The sequence below is a fragment of the Cyrtonyx montezumae genome, unplaced genomic scaffold (assembly GCF_038088225.1).
Source record: "Cyrtonyx montezumae isolate F1298 unplaced genomic scaffold, pur_monq_1.0 scaffold_44, whole genome shotgun sequence".
Classification (NCBI taxonomy): domain Eukaryota; kingdom Metazoa; phylum Chordata; class Aves; order Galliformes; family Odontophoridae; genus Cyrtonyx; species Cyrtonyx montezumae.
In genome coordinates this window covers 248,759-262,322 of record NW_027072050.1, presented here as the reverse complement: position 1 = coordinate 262,322, position 13,564 = coordinate 248,759, and the positions used below count along the sequence as shown (strand labels likewise).

At 60.5% G+C, this 13,564-nt stretch overlaps 2 protein-coding genes across 8 annotated transcripts in view; one reads left to right on the top strand and one right to left on the bottom strand.

The window, feature by feature from the left end:
* Positions 1 to 887, top strand: part of SMIM24 (small integral membrane protein 24) — a 1,342-nt gene extending 455 nt beyond the window's left edge. Inside the window, 3 exon segments of the mRNA XM_065747333.1 lie at positions 181 to 298; positions 370 to 416; positions 528 to 887. Coding sequence (XP_065603405.1) covers positions 181 to 298; positions 370 to 416; positions 528 to 604 — 242 coding nt within the window. The 3' untranslated portion in view covers positions 605 to 887.
* Positions 888 to 8,977: 8,090 nt separating this feature from the next.
* NFIC (nuclear factor I C) overlaps positions 8,978 to 13,564 on the bottom strand; it is a 35,790-nt gene continuing 31,203 nt past the window's right edge. For 2 of the 7 annotated variants that reach the window (XM_065747338.1, XM_065747336.1), the window contains exons 9-11: positions 12,115 to 12,274; positions 11,127 to 11,212; positions 8,978 to 9,252 (exon numbers count right to left, since the gene is read on the bottom strand). In XM_065747338.1, the coding sequence (XP_065603410.1) occupies positions 9,235 to 9,252; positions 11,127 to 11,212; positions 12,115 to 12,274 (264 nt within the window). In that variant the 3' untranslated portion in view covers positions 8,978 to 9,234. The remainder of the gene's footprint in view (positions 9,253 to 11,126; positions 11,213 to 12,114; positions 12,275 to 13,564) is intronic. The other 5 variants (XM_065747337.1, XM_065747341.1, XM_065747340.1 and 2 more) reach the window with 5 other exon arrangements.

Below are 13,564 nucleotides of genomic sequence, written 5' to 3'. Positions count from 1 at the left end.
CATTCCCACCTCTGTCCCTGACCCCATCCCTGTCCCCTGAGTCCCCATCCCCATGCCATCGCTGTCCCCGCTGCCCGTCCCCACGTCTGTCCCCCTCCCATTGCCCGTCCCCGCGTCTGTCCCTGTTCCCTCTGTCCACGTCCACGCCCCCACTCGTGTCCCCACCCCCGCTGCCCCCAGCCGTGGGCTCGCAGCAGCTGGAGCCGTGGCTGATCGGTCTCACGGCGGTGGTGGTGTTCCTGTTCGTGGTGTTCGTGATGCTGCTCGTGGGGCGGCTCTGGCGGCTGCGGATGCGCAGGTGGGTCTGTGTGGGGAGGGGGTGGGTGGGGCTGTCCCCGAGCGCCGCTCACGCGCGATGTCCCCACGCAGAAAACAGGAGGACAGCTCGGAGCAGCGATCCATCCACAGGTACTGCAGCCCCAACTGCACCGCTGACGCGGTTTTCCCTTCGGAGAGCGCTAGTGGGAAACCCACGCGTGTCCCGAGCGGGAACGCAGTGCTGACCCCCCTGTCCCCGCAGCCTGGAGCACGCCGCTACAGCAACGCCGCGGCCGAGAAGGACAGAGACGACGAACAGGAGAAAAGCAAAGCTACGCCGCTGTGACATGCGTGGAATGCCCACGCCGCGCGGTTCCACGCCGCGTTTTGCGGAGCGCTGCGGAGAGGCGGCGTCGGCCGATGGGAAAACGCGGCGTGGATCGCTGCAGGATGGAGCGGGGGGGTGGGGAAGGGGGCTGCCCTGGCCCCACGCGTGTTCTGCGTGGACGGTGCGGGCCGTGGGTGAGGGGACACTGTGTGTGTACTCCAGTAAAGCTGCCGGCCCGCAGAGTGAGGTGTGGTGTCAGTGCGCGTGGGGACAGCGCGTGGGGGCGGTGTGACTGTGGCACCGAAGGGAGGCGGGGCTCCGTCGGGCGGTGTCACGCGGGTGGGTGGGAGAATGTCACGTGGCTGAGGGGTGATGTGGACGGGGCAACGCCCGACGCGCGGTCACGCGCGGGAACCGATCTGCAGCCACGCGTGTCCGTGTGTCCTTCTCCACCACTGTCCCTGTACCCGTTCTCCTCATCCTTTTCCCTGTCTCGAGTGGGTACACCCACGCAGGACACTACCTGCCCTCAGCTCACCCCGATCCCCTTTCCCATGTCTCCGCATCACCCACGCGTGTCCCCACTCCTCACGTGGGGTACCCACGCGGGACACCGCCCCCCAACTCCATCCCAGTGCGGACTCCGCTCCCCCGCTGCACCCACGCGTGTCCGCCCCCGTGTTCCTACGCCCATTGTCCCATCCACGCGTGGGGGGCGCCCACGCAGCACAGCGGCCCCCGGAAGGAGACGCGGAGGCGGCGTGGAGTTGAAGCAGAGCTTGTTTAATTTTTATACATTTTTTTTTTTTGTCTTTTTTGTCTTTTTTTTTTGTTTTTTTTTTCTCCTTTTTTTAAATTTTTAATTATTATTATTAATATTTTTTTCCTCTCCTTTTTTTTTTTTTCTCCTCCTTTTTTTTTTTTTCTTTTCGTTTTTTTTTTTTTTTTTTTTTGCATAGGGGAGGATCGCTTCGGGGGGGGGGGCAAAAAAAAAAAAAGAAAAAAGAATAATAACAACAATCCTCAAATCTCGCGAGAAAAGAACAACAATAAAAACCCATCGTCACGTGGGGGGGGGGGTGCATACAATGGGGGTTTGCGCGGCTGAAGCTCCGTGGGGGGGGGGGGGGGGGGAAGGAGGGGGGGGGCGCGGCTGACCGGGGGGGTTGGGGCAGTGTGCATTGCAGCGTTGCAGCGCGGTCGCGTTTTGGGAGCGCGGGTTCAGTGCTCGCGGGGCGGGCGCTGACGGCGCCGGATCTGCGCTGCAGCGTAAAGTGCAGCGGGGAAGGAGGAGTGCAGCACCACGGCGGTGTGCGCTGCGCCCCGAGCTGCAGGACGAGCCGCACCGTGCGCTGCACTGCCAAGTGGGGTTTGAGCTGCGAGCTGAGCTGCAACACGGACCGCAACGGAAGCTGCAGTGTGATAAGTGGCAAAAGGAGCTCCAACGTGTGCTGCGATAGAGACTGCAATGTAAACTGCAGTCTGAGATGTCATGTACATTGCAGTATGAACTGCCGTATAAACTGTCGCGTGAGCTGCAATGTAAACTGCAATCTGGGTTGCAATCGGAGCTGCAGAACGAGTGGCAATATAAACTGCAGTATGAGTTCCACGTACGAGTTGCGATATAAATTGCAGTACAAGCTGTAATATAAATTGCCATGAGCTCCATCGTGAGTTGTAATATAAATTGCTATATGAACTGCAGTACAAGTTGCAGTATAAACTGCAATATGAGCTGCAACACAAACTGGTTTGAGTTGCAAGATTAGCTGCAATAGAAATGGCAAAATGAGCTCCGATACGAGCTGTGATCTAAATGGAGTTGCAAGATCAGCTGCAAGATAAATCGCAATACGAGCTGCAATCTGAGTGGCAATATGAATGGCAATATGCATGAGCTGCAATATGAACTGCGACGTGAGTGGCAATATGAATCCCACTGTGAGCTCCCATACGAGCTGCAATATAAGCTGCAATTGGAGTTGCAAAACAAGCAGCAATGTGCACTGCAATACGAGCTGCGATGTGAATGGTCACATAAACTACAATGAGCTGCAATATAAACTGCAAGGTGAGCTGCAATGCGAGTTGCAATGGGATGGAATGGGAGCTCTGCTGTGAGCTGCAATGCAAGCTGCAGGGTGAGCTGCAATGCAAGCTGCAAGGTGAGCTGCAATGCAAGCTGCAAGGTGAGCTGCAATGCAAGCTGCAAGGTGTGATGCAATGCAAGCTGCAGGGTGAGCTGCAATGCAAGCTGCAGGGTGAGCTGCAATGCATGCTGCAAGGTGTGATGCAATGCATGCTGCAAGGTGAGCTGCAATGCAAGCTGCAAGGTGAGCTGCAATGCAAGCTGCAAGGTGAGCTGCAATGCAAGCTGCAAGGTGTGATGCAATGCAAGCTGCAGGGTGAGCTGCAATGCAAGCTGCAAGGTGTGATGCAATGCAAGCTGCAGGGTGAGCTGCAATGCATGCTGCAAGGTGTGATGCAATGCAAGCTGCAGGGTGTGATGCAATGCAAGCTGCAAGGTGAGCTGCAATGCAAGCTGCAGGGTGTGATGCAATGAAAGCTGCAATGCAAGCTGCAGGGTGAGGGTGAGCTGCAACAGAAAACGCAATTTGTGCTGCCATACAAACTGCAATGTGCACTGCAATACGAACTGCACCATGAGCTGCACATAAACACCTCTCGCCCCCCCCCCCAGCAATGGGGGGGCCCGGGGGGTGGGGAAGAGCAGGGGGGGGTCCGGCCCCGGGCGCGGCGGGCGGCGGCGAGGCACTGCGTGGCATTTTTGGTATCGCTGTCGTTGGCTGCCGGCCGCACGCGCTCCGGGCCTTAATTCCCCCCCCCCCCCCCAGCCCTTTCCACACCCCCCCACTCTTTATTTTTTCATCCTTTTTTTATTATTATTTCTTCCCCCCCCACACCAACCCACCCCCATTATCGCAAAGGGAATAAAAATAAGAAATAAAAGGACACCAAAAGAAACCGAAGGATGGAGCTGAGGAAGAGCACCGCGCACCCCAGTACCGACTGCGGCCCCCCCCGCCCCCCGCCACCCCCACACCCAGAGAGAGATACATAGCGCAGATAATACGGAGATCTGTACACGGTCCGTTATGTAGAGCTCTTTTTTTTTTTTTTGTCTTTTTTTTTCTCTTTGTGTTTTTTTTTGTTTTGCATTATTATTTTTTTTAATGCCGTTTCGGGTTTTTATTTATTTTAATTTTTTTTTTAATTTTAAATATTTTTTTCTCTCTTTCCCACCCAAAATGTGGACCCCTCCCGGGGCTGTAGTGCATGAGAGCGATGCTGGGGGGGGGGGGGGGGGCAGCCCACTGTGTGTGTGTGTGTGTGTGTGTGTGTCACCCCTCCCCATCCCAAAGCTCCCCCCCCCCACAAAGCGCTGACTGAGGGGTGCCCCCCCCCAACAAATCACTGTGCTCCACTCTGCCAAATCACTGCAGTGACTCCGGGGGGAGGGGGGGCCGGAGCAATGCCCCCCCCCCCCGCAGCGGGCACCCCCCAATTCCCCCCCCCCCCCCCCGTCTCCCCACATACCCCTTTTTGGAAGGGGGGGGGTTGCATATTCCCTTACTCGGGGGAGGGAGTGCGGAGCAGTGCAAACAGTACTCCCCCCACCCCGGAAGCCCCAAAATTGGGGGGGGGGAGGGACCGGGGGGGGGGGGTTCTCCATGATTTTATGTCTTTTTACTTTTTTTGCCTTTTGAAAATGTTTTTAAGGTGCTTTTCTTGCCGAGGGCGGGTTCTGGTTGATGATTGGGGGGGAGGGGCTGTGCCCCCCCTCGTCCCAGGAGGCGAAGGCAGCGGCGGAGCGGGGAGGCCCCACGCGTGGGGTGGGAGCCAGGGGGAGCGGTGGGGTCAGCCCTGCCCGAGGGGCGCCTGCGCTCCCCCCACCCCGAAAACCCCAAACCGGGGCGGGGGGGGGGTTCGGGGCGGGGAGGGGGAAGGGGGAGCACTCACGGGTCAGAAATTAATACTCTTTTTCTCCCCCCCCCCCCCTTCCGTTTTAAAACGGAATTAATTTTGGCCTTTTTTCCTTCTTTTTAAGAAGTTTTTAATTATTTTCCTCGATTTATTCCCCCCCCCCCCTCCCCGATTCCTTTTTTTTCTTTTCTCTTTTCCCGATCCCTCTCCCGGTCCCCCCACCTCAACATCGCCCCCCCCCGGGGGTCAGAACAGTGCCCCATTGGTGTCACAACCCGCGTCGGTCCTCAGCCGCGTGGTTTTAAGGCAAAATCCGTATTTTTTTTTTTTTTGGGGGTGGGGGGGAGGGAGGTTGGGATTCCCGGTTGGAGGGAACGGGGCTGCGTCCCATTGCGGGGGCGGGGGGGGGGCACAATACATTCACACGGTTTAAATCCTGCACCGAGAGCTGCCCCCGGCACCGCTCTTAGTTGGAGGGGGGGGGACACACCCCCATGACCCCCTGCACCCAAACGCTGGGTGATACTGGGGAGGGGAGGGTCTCCCGCTGTACCCCCCCCGCTCTCCCCCGCCCCCCTCGCCACCTTTGGTTGCTTCGAAGCAAAAAAAAAAAAAAAATAATAATAATTAAAAAAAATTAAAAAACACCCCCCCCCCCATTAAAATCAGGAAGGGAAATAAGAGGCGAAGCAAAGGGGCTGCAACCCCCCCCCGCCCCCCCCCCTTACAAAACCAGGAGGGGGTATTGCATATTCGGTGTGTTCGGACAGGACGCACTCAGTCTGGAAGACGTATACGAGGAGGAAGAAGAGGAGGAGGAGTTGGGGCGGGGGGGGGGGGGTCCAGGTGTGGGGTTGGGGAGGGGGGGCACAGCCAAAAAAACGGGTTCGCCGAAAGAAGAATGGGAACAAACGGAACGGCCCCAGCGCGCAACGCGACATGCAGAGACGGGGGGGCGGGCGGGACCCCCCCAAACCCCCCTCCCCCCACCACAGCCCCCCCACCCCCCCGTCAGCATGCAGCTCCTCCTGTGCAGCGCGGCCGCGGGGCCCTCGGGAGGCGACAAGGCACATCACGTGGTACAAAAACTTCGTGCAAATCAGGAAAAATCGAGAAAAAAAAAATCGGAAAAAAAAAAAAGAAAAACCGCGGTTTTTTTTTTCTTCTTTTTTTTTTTTTTTACTTTTTCAGTCTTTTTTTTTTTTTGTCTTCTTTTTTTTTTTTTTTTTTCCTCTTTTCCGGGATGGGGGGGGGGGAGGGGCGGGAACGCGGTCTTTGCCATGCACAGCGTCAGCCATCCGCCCCTGAAGCACCATGCACTCCTCTGCATCATTAATCACTAATCATCATTATTATTATTATTATTATTGTCCGCTTTTCTGCTTTTTTTTTGTCCTTTTTTTTTTTTTTTAACGCTTTTCTCATCTCCCTAAAAAAACCCCAAACCCCAAAGTTCCCCTCTGCACCATAAGCGCTGTTTTCTCTCCGTGCTCTTTTTGGTGGGGCTTTTTTTGGGGTGGGGCTGTGATTTTTTGGAGGATTTTTTCCCCGGGGTTCATTGCATCACTGCATTCCCCACAGCGGCGCTGCAGAGCGGGAACGGGCGCTCCGTGGGGTCCGTGGGGTCTGTGGGTCTGTAGAGTCTATGAGATCCATGGGGTCCATGGCACCTGTGGGATATATGGGATCCATGGGGTCCATGGGGTCTGTGGGGTTGATGGGATCCATGGAGGCTGTGGGGTCCATGGGGTCCGTGGCATCTGTGGGGTCTGTGAGGTCCATGGGGTCTGTGGAGGCTGTAGGGTCCATGGCATCTCTGGGGTATATGGGATTCATGGTGTCGTATATGGGATTCATGGTGTCCATGGAGTCCATGGGATCTATGGAGGCTGTGGGGTCCGTGAGGTCCATGGGATCTGTGGGTCTGTAGAGCCTATGGGGTCCATGGGGTCTGTGGGATCCACTGGGGTCCGTGGCATCTGTGGGGTCAATGGGGTCTCATGGAGGCTGTGAGATCCAGGGGGCCCATGGGGTCCGTAGAGGCTGTAGGGTCTATGGGGTCCATGGAGGCTGTGGGGTTCATGGAGTCCATGGCATCTGTGGGTTCCATGGAGTCTGTAGAGTCTATGGGATCCACAGGGTCCCTGGAGTCTGTCGGGTCCATGGGGTCCATGGGGTCTGCAGAGTCTATGGGATCCATGTGGGTCTGTGAGTTCCACGGGGGCCTATGAGATCCATGGGTCTGTAGAGTCTATGGGATCCAAGGGGTCTGTGGGACTGATGAGATGTGTGGGGTCCATGGGTCTGTGAGGTCCATAGAGTCTGTGAGTCCATGGCATCTGTGGGCTCTGTGAGGTCTTTGGGGTCCGTGGGATCTGTGGGATTGATGGAGTCTGTGGGATCCATGGGGTCTGAGGAGCCCATGAGGTCCACGGGATCTGTTTAACCCATGGGGTCTCTGGTGTTCACGGCATCTGTGGGGCCCATATGGGGGCTGTGGGGTCTCTGGAGTCCATGGGTCCAGTGGGTCGGCTCCAGGAGCACTCTGCCCCATTGTGACGGTGACAACCAGGGTGGTGGCGGTGCCTGGGGGACACAACGGTGTCCCTTGGGGCCTTCGCTGTCCTTCTCATCCACGGGGACCACGTGTCAGCTCCCTCTGCTCTAAGGCACTGCCCGTGGGGTGGCACAGCCCCCACAGCCCCCACGTGGGCACAGTGATCTCCTCCGTGGGACGGGGACACCGCTGGGTCTTATACTCTGGGGTCAGCGTGCAATGCTCTGGTTCCAGTCTGCAGTGCTCTGGTTCCAGTCTGCAGTGCTCTGGTTCCAGTTTGCAGTGCTCTGGTTCCAGTTTGCAGTGCTGTGGTTCTGGAGTGCAATGCTCTCGAGTCAGTGTGAGATGCTTTGGTGCTGCAGGTGACGCCTGGGTGTCGGTTTGCAATGCTTCAGTACCAGCAAGAGATGCTCCAGTGCTGGTGTGCGATGCTCCAGCCAAATCCGAGCACAGCAATGCTCGGGGGCGGGCGTGCAACGAGTGTCACTGGTGTGCCAAGCTCTGGTGCTCAGCTGCGCGGTGCTGCAGCACGATGCTCTGCCCGCTTGGCAGCAGCGTGCAGTGCTCTGAGGTGGACGTGCAGTGCTCCAGGGCTGGAGAACTGACGCTCCACTCTGGCACAGCAATGCTCAGTGCAACGATACGCAATGCTCCGAAGTGGGCGTGCGATTGCACCAGCACGGGCGTGCAATGCTCACTGCCGCGCAGGGTCTGCTGCAGCCGTGCAGTGCCCGGTGCAGGGCCTTCGTCACCTCCCAGCCCCACCACGGGGGATTCAGGCACTTGAAGCAATGGGGGGGGGTGTGTGGGGGGGTGCTCCGGGGGGCTCTGCAGTGCCTTTGCTCTCCTCCTTTCCTCCATCGTTTTTGCAATTCAAAAAAAAAAAAAAAAAAAAAACCCAAAAAAAAAAACCACCCCAAAATCCCCAAACCATCCGCCCCAGCACAGCAGCGCCGGGCTCCTCCTCCTCCTCCTCCTCCTCCTCCTCCTCCTCCTCCTCCTCCTCCTCCTCCTCTTCCTCCCTTCCGTTGTGATTTTTTTTTTCTTTTTCCTTTTTTTTTTTTCCTTTCTCATTTTTTTTTTCCCGCTTCCCTCTTCAAAGTGCATTTCCTACAAAAATGTGCAACACAATCGATCCCTCTCTCTCTCTCTCTCTCTCTCTCTCTCAGTTTCTCTCAATCTCTCTCTCGTCGCGAGTCCACGCGATACCTGTCCACAGGAATGCATAGCTCGGGCACGCGGGGACGCGCGGGGCTGCGGGCCGTGCACGCTGCGGGGCACTGCAGAGCAACGGGTGAGCGGCGTCCCCCCCCAGCCCCCCTCCCCGCGCCCCCCCACGCGGGGACAGCACCAGGAGCGTCCCCACCCCACGTCCCCCCTCTGCAAGCCCACGTCGCCGCATCCCCGCGTGACGGTGCCACCGCGTCCCCACGGCGCAACGGAAGAGCCACGCGACGGCGAGCGCGGCCCCAACCCCCCACGCCCCTCGTGTCACTGCCCCACAGCCCCCTCCCCCCACGGCTCCGGGGGTGCGGTGGGGCCGGGGGGGCTTTGTTCATTTTACTCACGTAGAGGTGAGAAGCGAAGAGCCGCAGCGCTGCGCCCCGCGGGGCCACCGCCGTCACGAGCTGCGTCGGGTCTCAGCCCCATCGCTCTCATCGCCGGGTGGGGGTGGGGGTGGGGGTGGGGGTGGGGCGGTGCGTGGAGGGGGGGGGGGGTAAAGGTCCTCGTCGGGCGATTTTTTGTCCGTTTGTTTTTTTCCTCGTTTTTTTTTGTTGGTTTTTTTTCACCGTTTTGTTGGTTTGGCTGTTTTTTTTTTGTCGTTTTTGTTTTTGGCTTTTCTGTCGTCGTCGTTTTTTTTTTCTTTCTTTTTCCAAAAAAAAAAAAAAAACCACAAAAACCAAAAAAACCAAAGTTCGAACCTTCCTTCTTTTTCCTTTCCCTCTTCTCATTCCGTCCGGGATGCGATGGGATGGGACGGGATGGGATGGGGTGATGGGGGTTTTTGCTTTGTCGTCGTCGTCGTTGTCGTCGTCGCAGTCGTGGTTAACGCGTGCTGTCCGCCGGGGGCTCTGCGCCGGGGGGGGGTCCTCTCAGGGTGCCTAAAGCAGAGGAGAAGGGAGCGAAGGGTGGCACGGCCGCGCTATCCCAGGTACCAGGACTGCGGAGAGAAGGAGAGGCGGCGTTAGTGCTGTGCCCCACAGCCCCGGGCCTCGGTTTCCCCGTGTGGGGGTGGGGGGACACACCCTCGCTCGGTGTCACTGTGCCACGTCTAAAGGCCCCCACGCCACTGTCCCCACTGCGCTGGCACTTCATGCCCAGATGTGCTGGGGTAGCGCACACCCAGGACCTCTCATGTCATGTCCCCGCGTCCCTGTGTCACCCTGCTCCACTCATGACCCCGTGCCTCTGTGCCCCTCCGTGTCCTCATGTCACTGTGCCCCACGTGACTGTGGCCCCTCCACATCCCCATGTCCCCACATCACTGTGCTACCTCCAAGTCCCTTCATGTCCCCATAGGTGACTGTGCCCCCTCCATGTCCCCATGTCATTGCTCCCTTCATGTCCCACGTCTCTATGTCTCTGTGCTCCCTGCAAGTCCCTCCATGTCCCCGTGTCCCTGCGCCCCACGTCTCCACATCCCCACGTCACTGTGCTCCTCAACGTCCCCACATCCCCAAGTCCTCACATCACTGTGCTCTCCATGTCCCCACAGCTCTGCGCCCCCCAGATGTCCCCATGTCACTGTGCCACCTCCATATCCCTACATCCCTGTGTCACTGTGCCCCTCCTCATCCCCGTGTCCCCATGTCCCCATGTCCCCAACGCAGCTTTCCCCGGTGCCAGCAGCAAGACAGACAGGTCCCCAGCGTCCCCACGCCGTCCCCATCAGCGTCACCCCACTGCTTAAATCCCCATTTTGGGGCCACCGCGCCCCATGCTGCTCCCCCCCCTCCCCACGGCGATTCCGGGGACGGCTTCACCCCATCGGAGGCGGTGCAGTGACACCCGCAGGGCTCAGCCCTTGGGGACAGCGCTGTCCCCAGCGCAGGGGTGGTGGGGCGGGGGCCCCCCACCGCTCTCCCATTGTCTCCAGCCGCCCCAAGTCCAAGTTCATCCCCGATGACCTCATGTCTGGTTTCCGTTGGCAACGAGACAGCCCGGGGGCCTCCGCTTCCCTTAACCCTTCCCGGCCCCACCACACGTGAACCGAGCGCGCCGGGTCTCAGCCAACCGCCGCATCCCCAACGCGTCACCCCCCCCCACCTCCCCCCCCCCAACTCCGACCCAAACCCACATTTGGGGGACACTCAGAGCCACCGCCGGGGGTGGCACGCGGCAGGGGACACGGCGTGGGGTGCCCACCGCGTCGCGGTGGTACGGCGCAGATGGCCCCGGGGGTCACCTGGAGACCCCCAGCTCACACTGCACCCACGCTGGGGACACTGCGGTGACAATGCCCACGGGGGTGGCGGTGCCCACGGCGGCGGTCGGACGGCGGCGATGCCCACAGCACAGATCCCCACGGCCGCGATGCTCACAGCAGCACTGCCCCACGACGGCGATGCCCGAAGCGGTGACAGCAGCACAGCAGTGGTGCCCACGTGGTGACACACGTGGCAGCAGCGTCACGGCTGCAGTGCCACGCCATCGGTGCTACAGCAGCAACGCTCCCAGCAGCAGTGCCCACTGATGCAAAGCCCACAGTTGCAGTACCACAGCAGCAATGCCCGGTGCTGCAATGCCTATTGTTGCAGTACCACGGCTGCAATGCCCACAGCTGCAGCACCATGGCAGGGATGCCCAGTGCTGCAACGTCCACAGCTGTAATGCCACGTCAGCGATGCCCACAGCTGCAGCATCACAGCAGTGATGCTACTGCAACGCCCTCTGTTGCAATGCCCGCGGTCACACCACCACAGCAGCAATGCCCACTGAGCAGCATCACAGCACGGTGCCCACGGCAGTGACCCTCACACTGGCACCACACGGGCTGAGGGCAGGAGGGTCCCCACAACACCCGCCCCATCTCACCTGTGCCTGATAGATACTCCCAGGATCCCTTGGTCCTAATCCCACGAAGGAACGGTTCGCAGGGGGCGTGCCTGGTGCAGAGTAGGCTGGGGAACAAACGAGAGCTGATTAACGGGGCTGTGCGTGGCACTGCCAACAAACCCCGCTGCAGGGACGGGCATCCCGGGCACCCGGAGCTGGGGGATGTGCCCGGCCCCACGGCAGAGCCGCTCAGCACGGTGCCACGCAGCACCCACCACGGGATGGGGTCCAGTGCTGGGACCCCACGGAGGTGGTGACAGAGGGCTCTGTCTCCCGGGGGACAGCCATCCTGCTCCTGGGGGGGACTGGCACTGCCCAGCCCCCTCCCAGCGACCACGATCTCAGCCCACATGCTGTGCCCTTGGTCACATCCCACCACGAAACACTCATGCCACAATCAGCGCCCACGCTCCGGTGCTGGCACCTGGGGACAGCAGCCCACGGATCTGCTGGCTGTGTCCCCTCGGCACAGTGACACGGGGACGTCCCCCACGGCCACAGCACGCCCCAGAGCCCGCGGCCCAACGCAGCAGAATCCCCCGGAACAGAGCACAGTGGGCTGAGCTCATTAGCCACCACTAATGAAGAGCAGCGTTGACATCTGGGGGGGGTCCCACTCCAGCATCGCCCCGCAGCCAGTGGGGCCCCCACTATCTGGGCCCCCCCTCCCTAAGCCCAGCGCCACACCATCCCCACAGCACCGCTGGGGAAACTGAGGCACGGAGGGGCCCCCCCTGGGCTCACAGCTCCGCCGCCTTGTCCTGCTCCGCCGGCCTCCCAGGGGGGCCATGAGGCCGCTGCTGGTCCACAGGACCAACCGCAAGCCCCCCCAAGCCACCGTGGGGGGGTGGGAAGAACGGGGCGCCGCGCGCCCCATCATCGCCCTGCCCGAGACCTGGCAAACTCGTGGCACTCATCCTGGAGGAGGAGGGGGCCGGCGGTGGGCGGGCGCCGCGGGGGTGCTTACTGGGTGACGTCGGTGAGGTCGTCCCTCCCTCCGAAGTTGTCGTGGTGGATTTGGTGTCAGGAGAGACGGCCAAGCGGGGCATGCCGGGGGGAGGTGGCGGTGCCAGCATCTGAGTGGGCAGGTAGTGGCTGGGCACTTTCACTTGACCACTTCCATTTAACTGGGGACACAACACAGACACAGAACACAAAAAACAGCACAGAGGCATTAGGGAGGGCGGCGTGGCCCTCGGTGGCACGAGTTTGCTGGGTCTCAGAGCTGACGGTGCCGGTGAGACCCCACCTGGGGGTCACAGGGTGGAGGAATCACACTGCCGGCCTCGATCCATCCTCCACCGGCCCTGCCCTGCGTGGATGGGCGGCTGTGCCCCCCACTGTGGTGTCAGTCCCTTGGGGGGGGATGGGCAGGGGGTCCCTGGGACCCTCTGTGTTCAGTGACGGAGCCGCGGGACGCAGGCCTTGCAGGGATCGAGGTCACCGCTGGTCTTGGTGCAAATGGAGCCTGGGGCTGGGAGCTGGGTGCACGGGGTGGAGGGGGAGCCGGGTGCATGGGGGACATAGGGTGCTGGGTGTATGGCATGCATGGGGTACTGGATGCACGGTGTACAAGGTGCATGGGGTGCTCGCTGCACGGGGTGCTGTGTGCATGGGGTGCTGGCTGCACGGTGCGTGGGGTGCACGGGGTGCTGGCTGCACGGTGATCATGATGCTGGGTGCACGGCGTGCTGTGTGCACAGGGTGCACGGGGTGCTGGGGGTGCACAGAGCACACAGGACGATGAGTGCATGGGATGCAAGCTGGGTGCACGGTGCATAGGACGCAGAGTGCTGGGCATGCAGGATGATGGGAGAATGGGGTGCACGGGGTGCTGGGTGCATGGGGGGATGGGTGAACGGCACAGTGCGCGCACGGGGTGCACAGCATGGCACACACGCGGCACACAGATGCACGTCGTCGAGGTGAGGCTGCAGGGATCACAGAGCGCACGGCGTGACGGGCACACACGGGGTGGGGTGTGAAGGCTGATGGGTGCACGGGTGCTGGTTTGTGCAGAGGGTGCTCAGTGTGGGACGTGCCCGGGGCAGGGACAGGCGCACGGGAGCACCCCACCACCCACAGCACCCCCAGCAGGACGCGGCACGGCGCGGGCCGACGGGTCCCCGACCGCTGCACGGGCGCACGGAGCGCACTGAGCTCCAGGACGGTGCCTCTCCGCAGACGCTCTCACCCCCACGGCCCCTCCACGGTGCCCCCCCCACCGACCCCTCCCCACTCCACGCGACGGCTCAGCCCCACAACCCCATCACCAACCACCAAAGCGCCGACTCCATTTCCACACTGAACTCATTGCTGGTGCTCACCCGGGGCCACTCAGCCCCTAGTGCCGGCACGCCACACATCGCCCCACGGCGTCACACCCCACGGCGTCACACCCCACGGCGTCACACCCC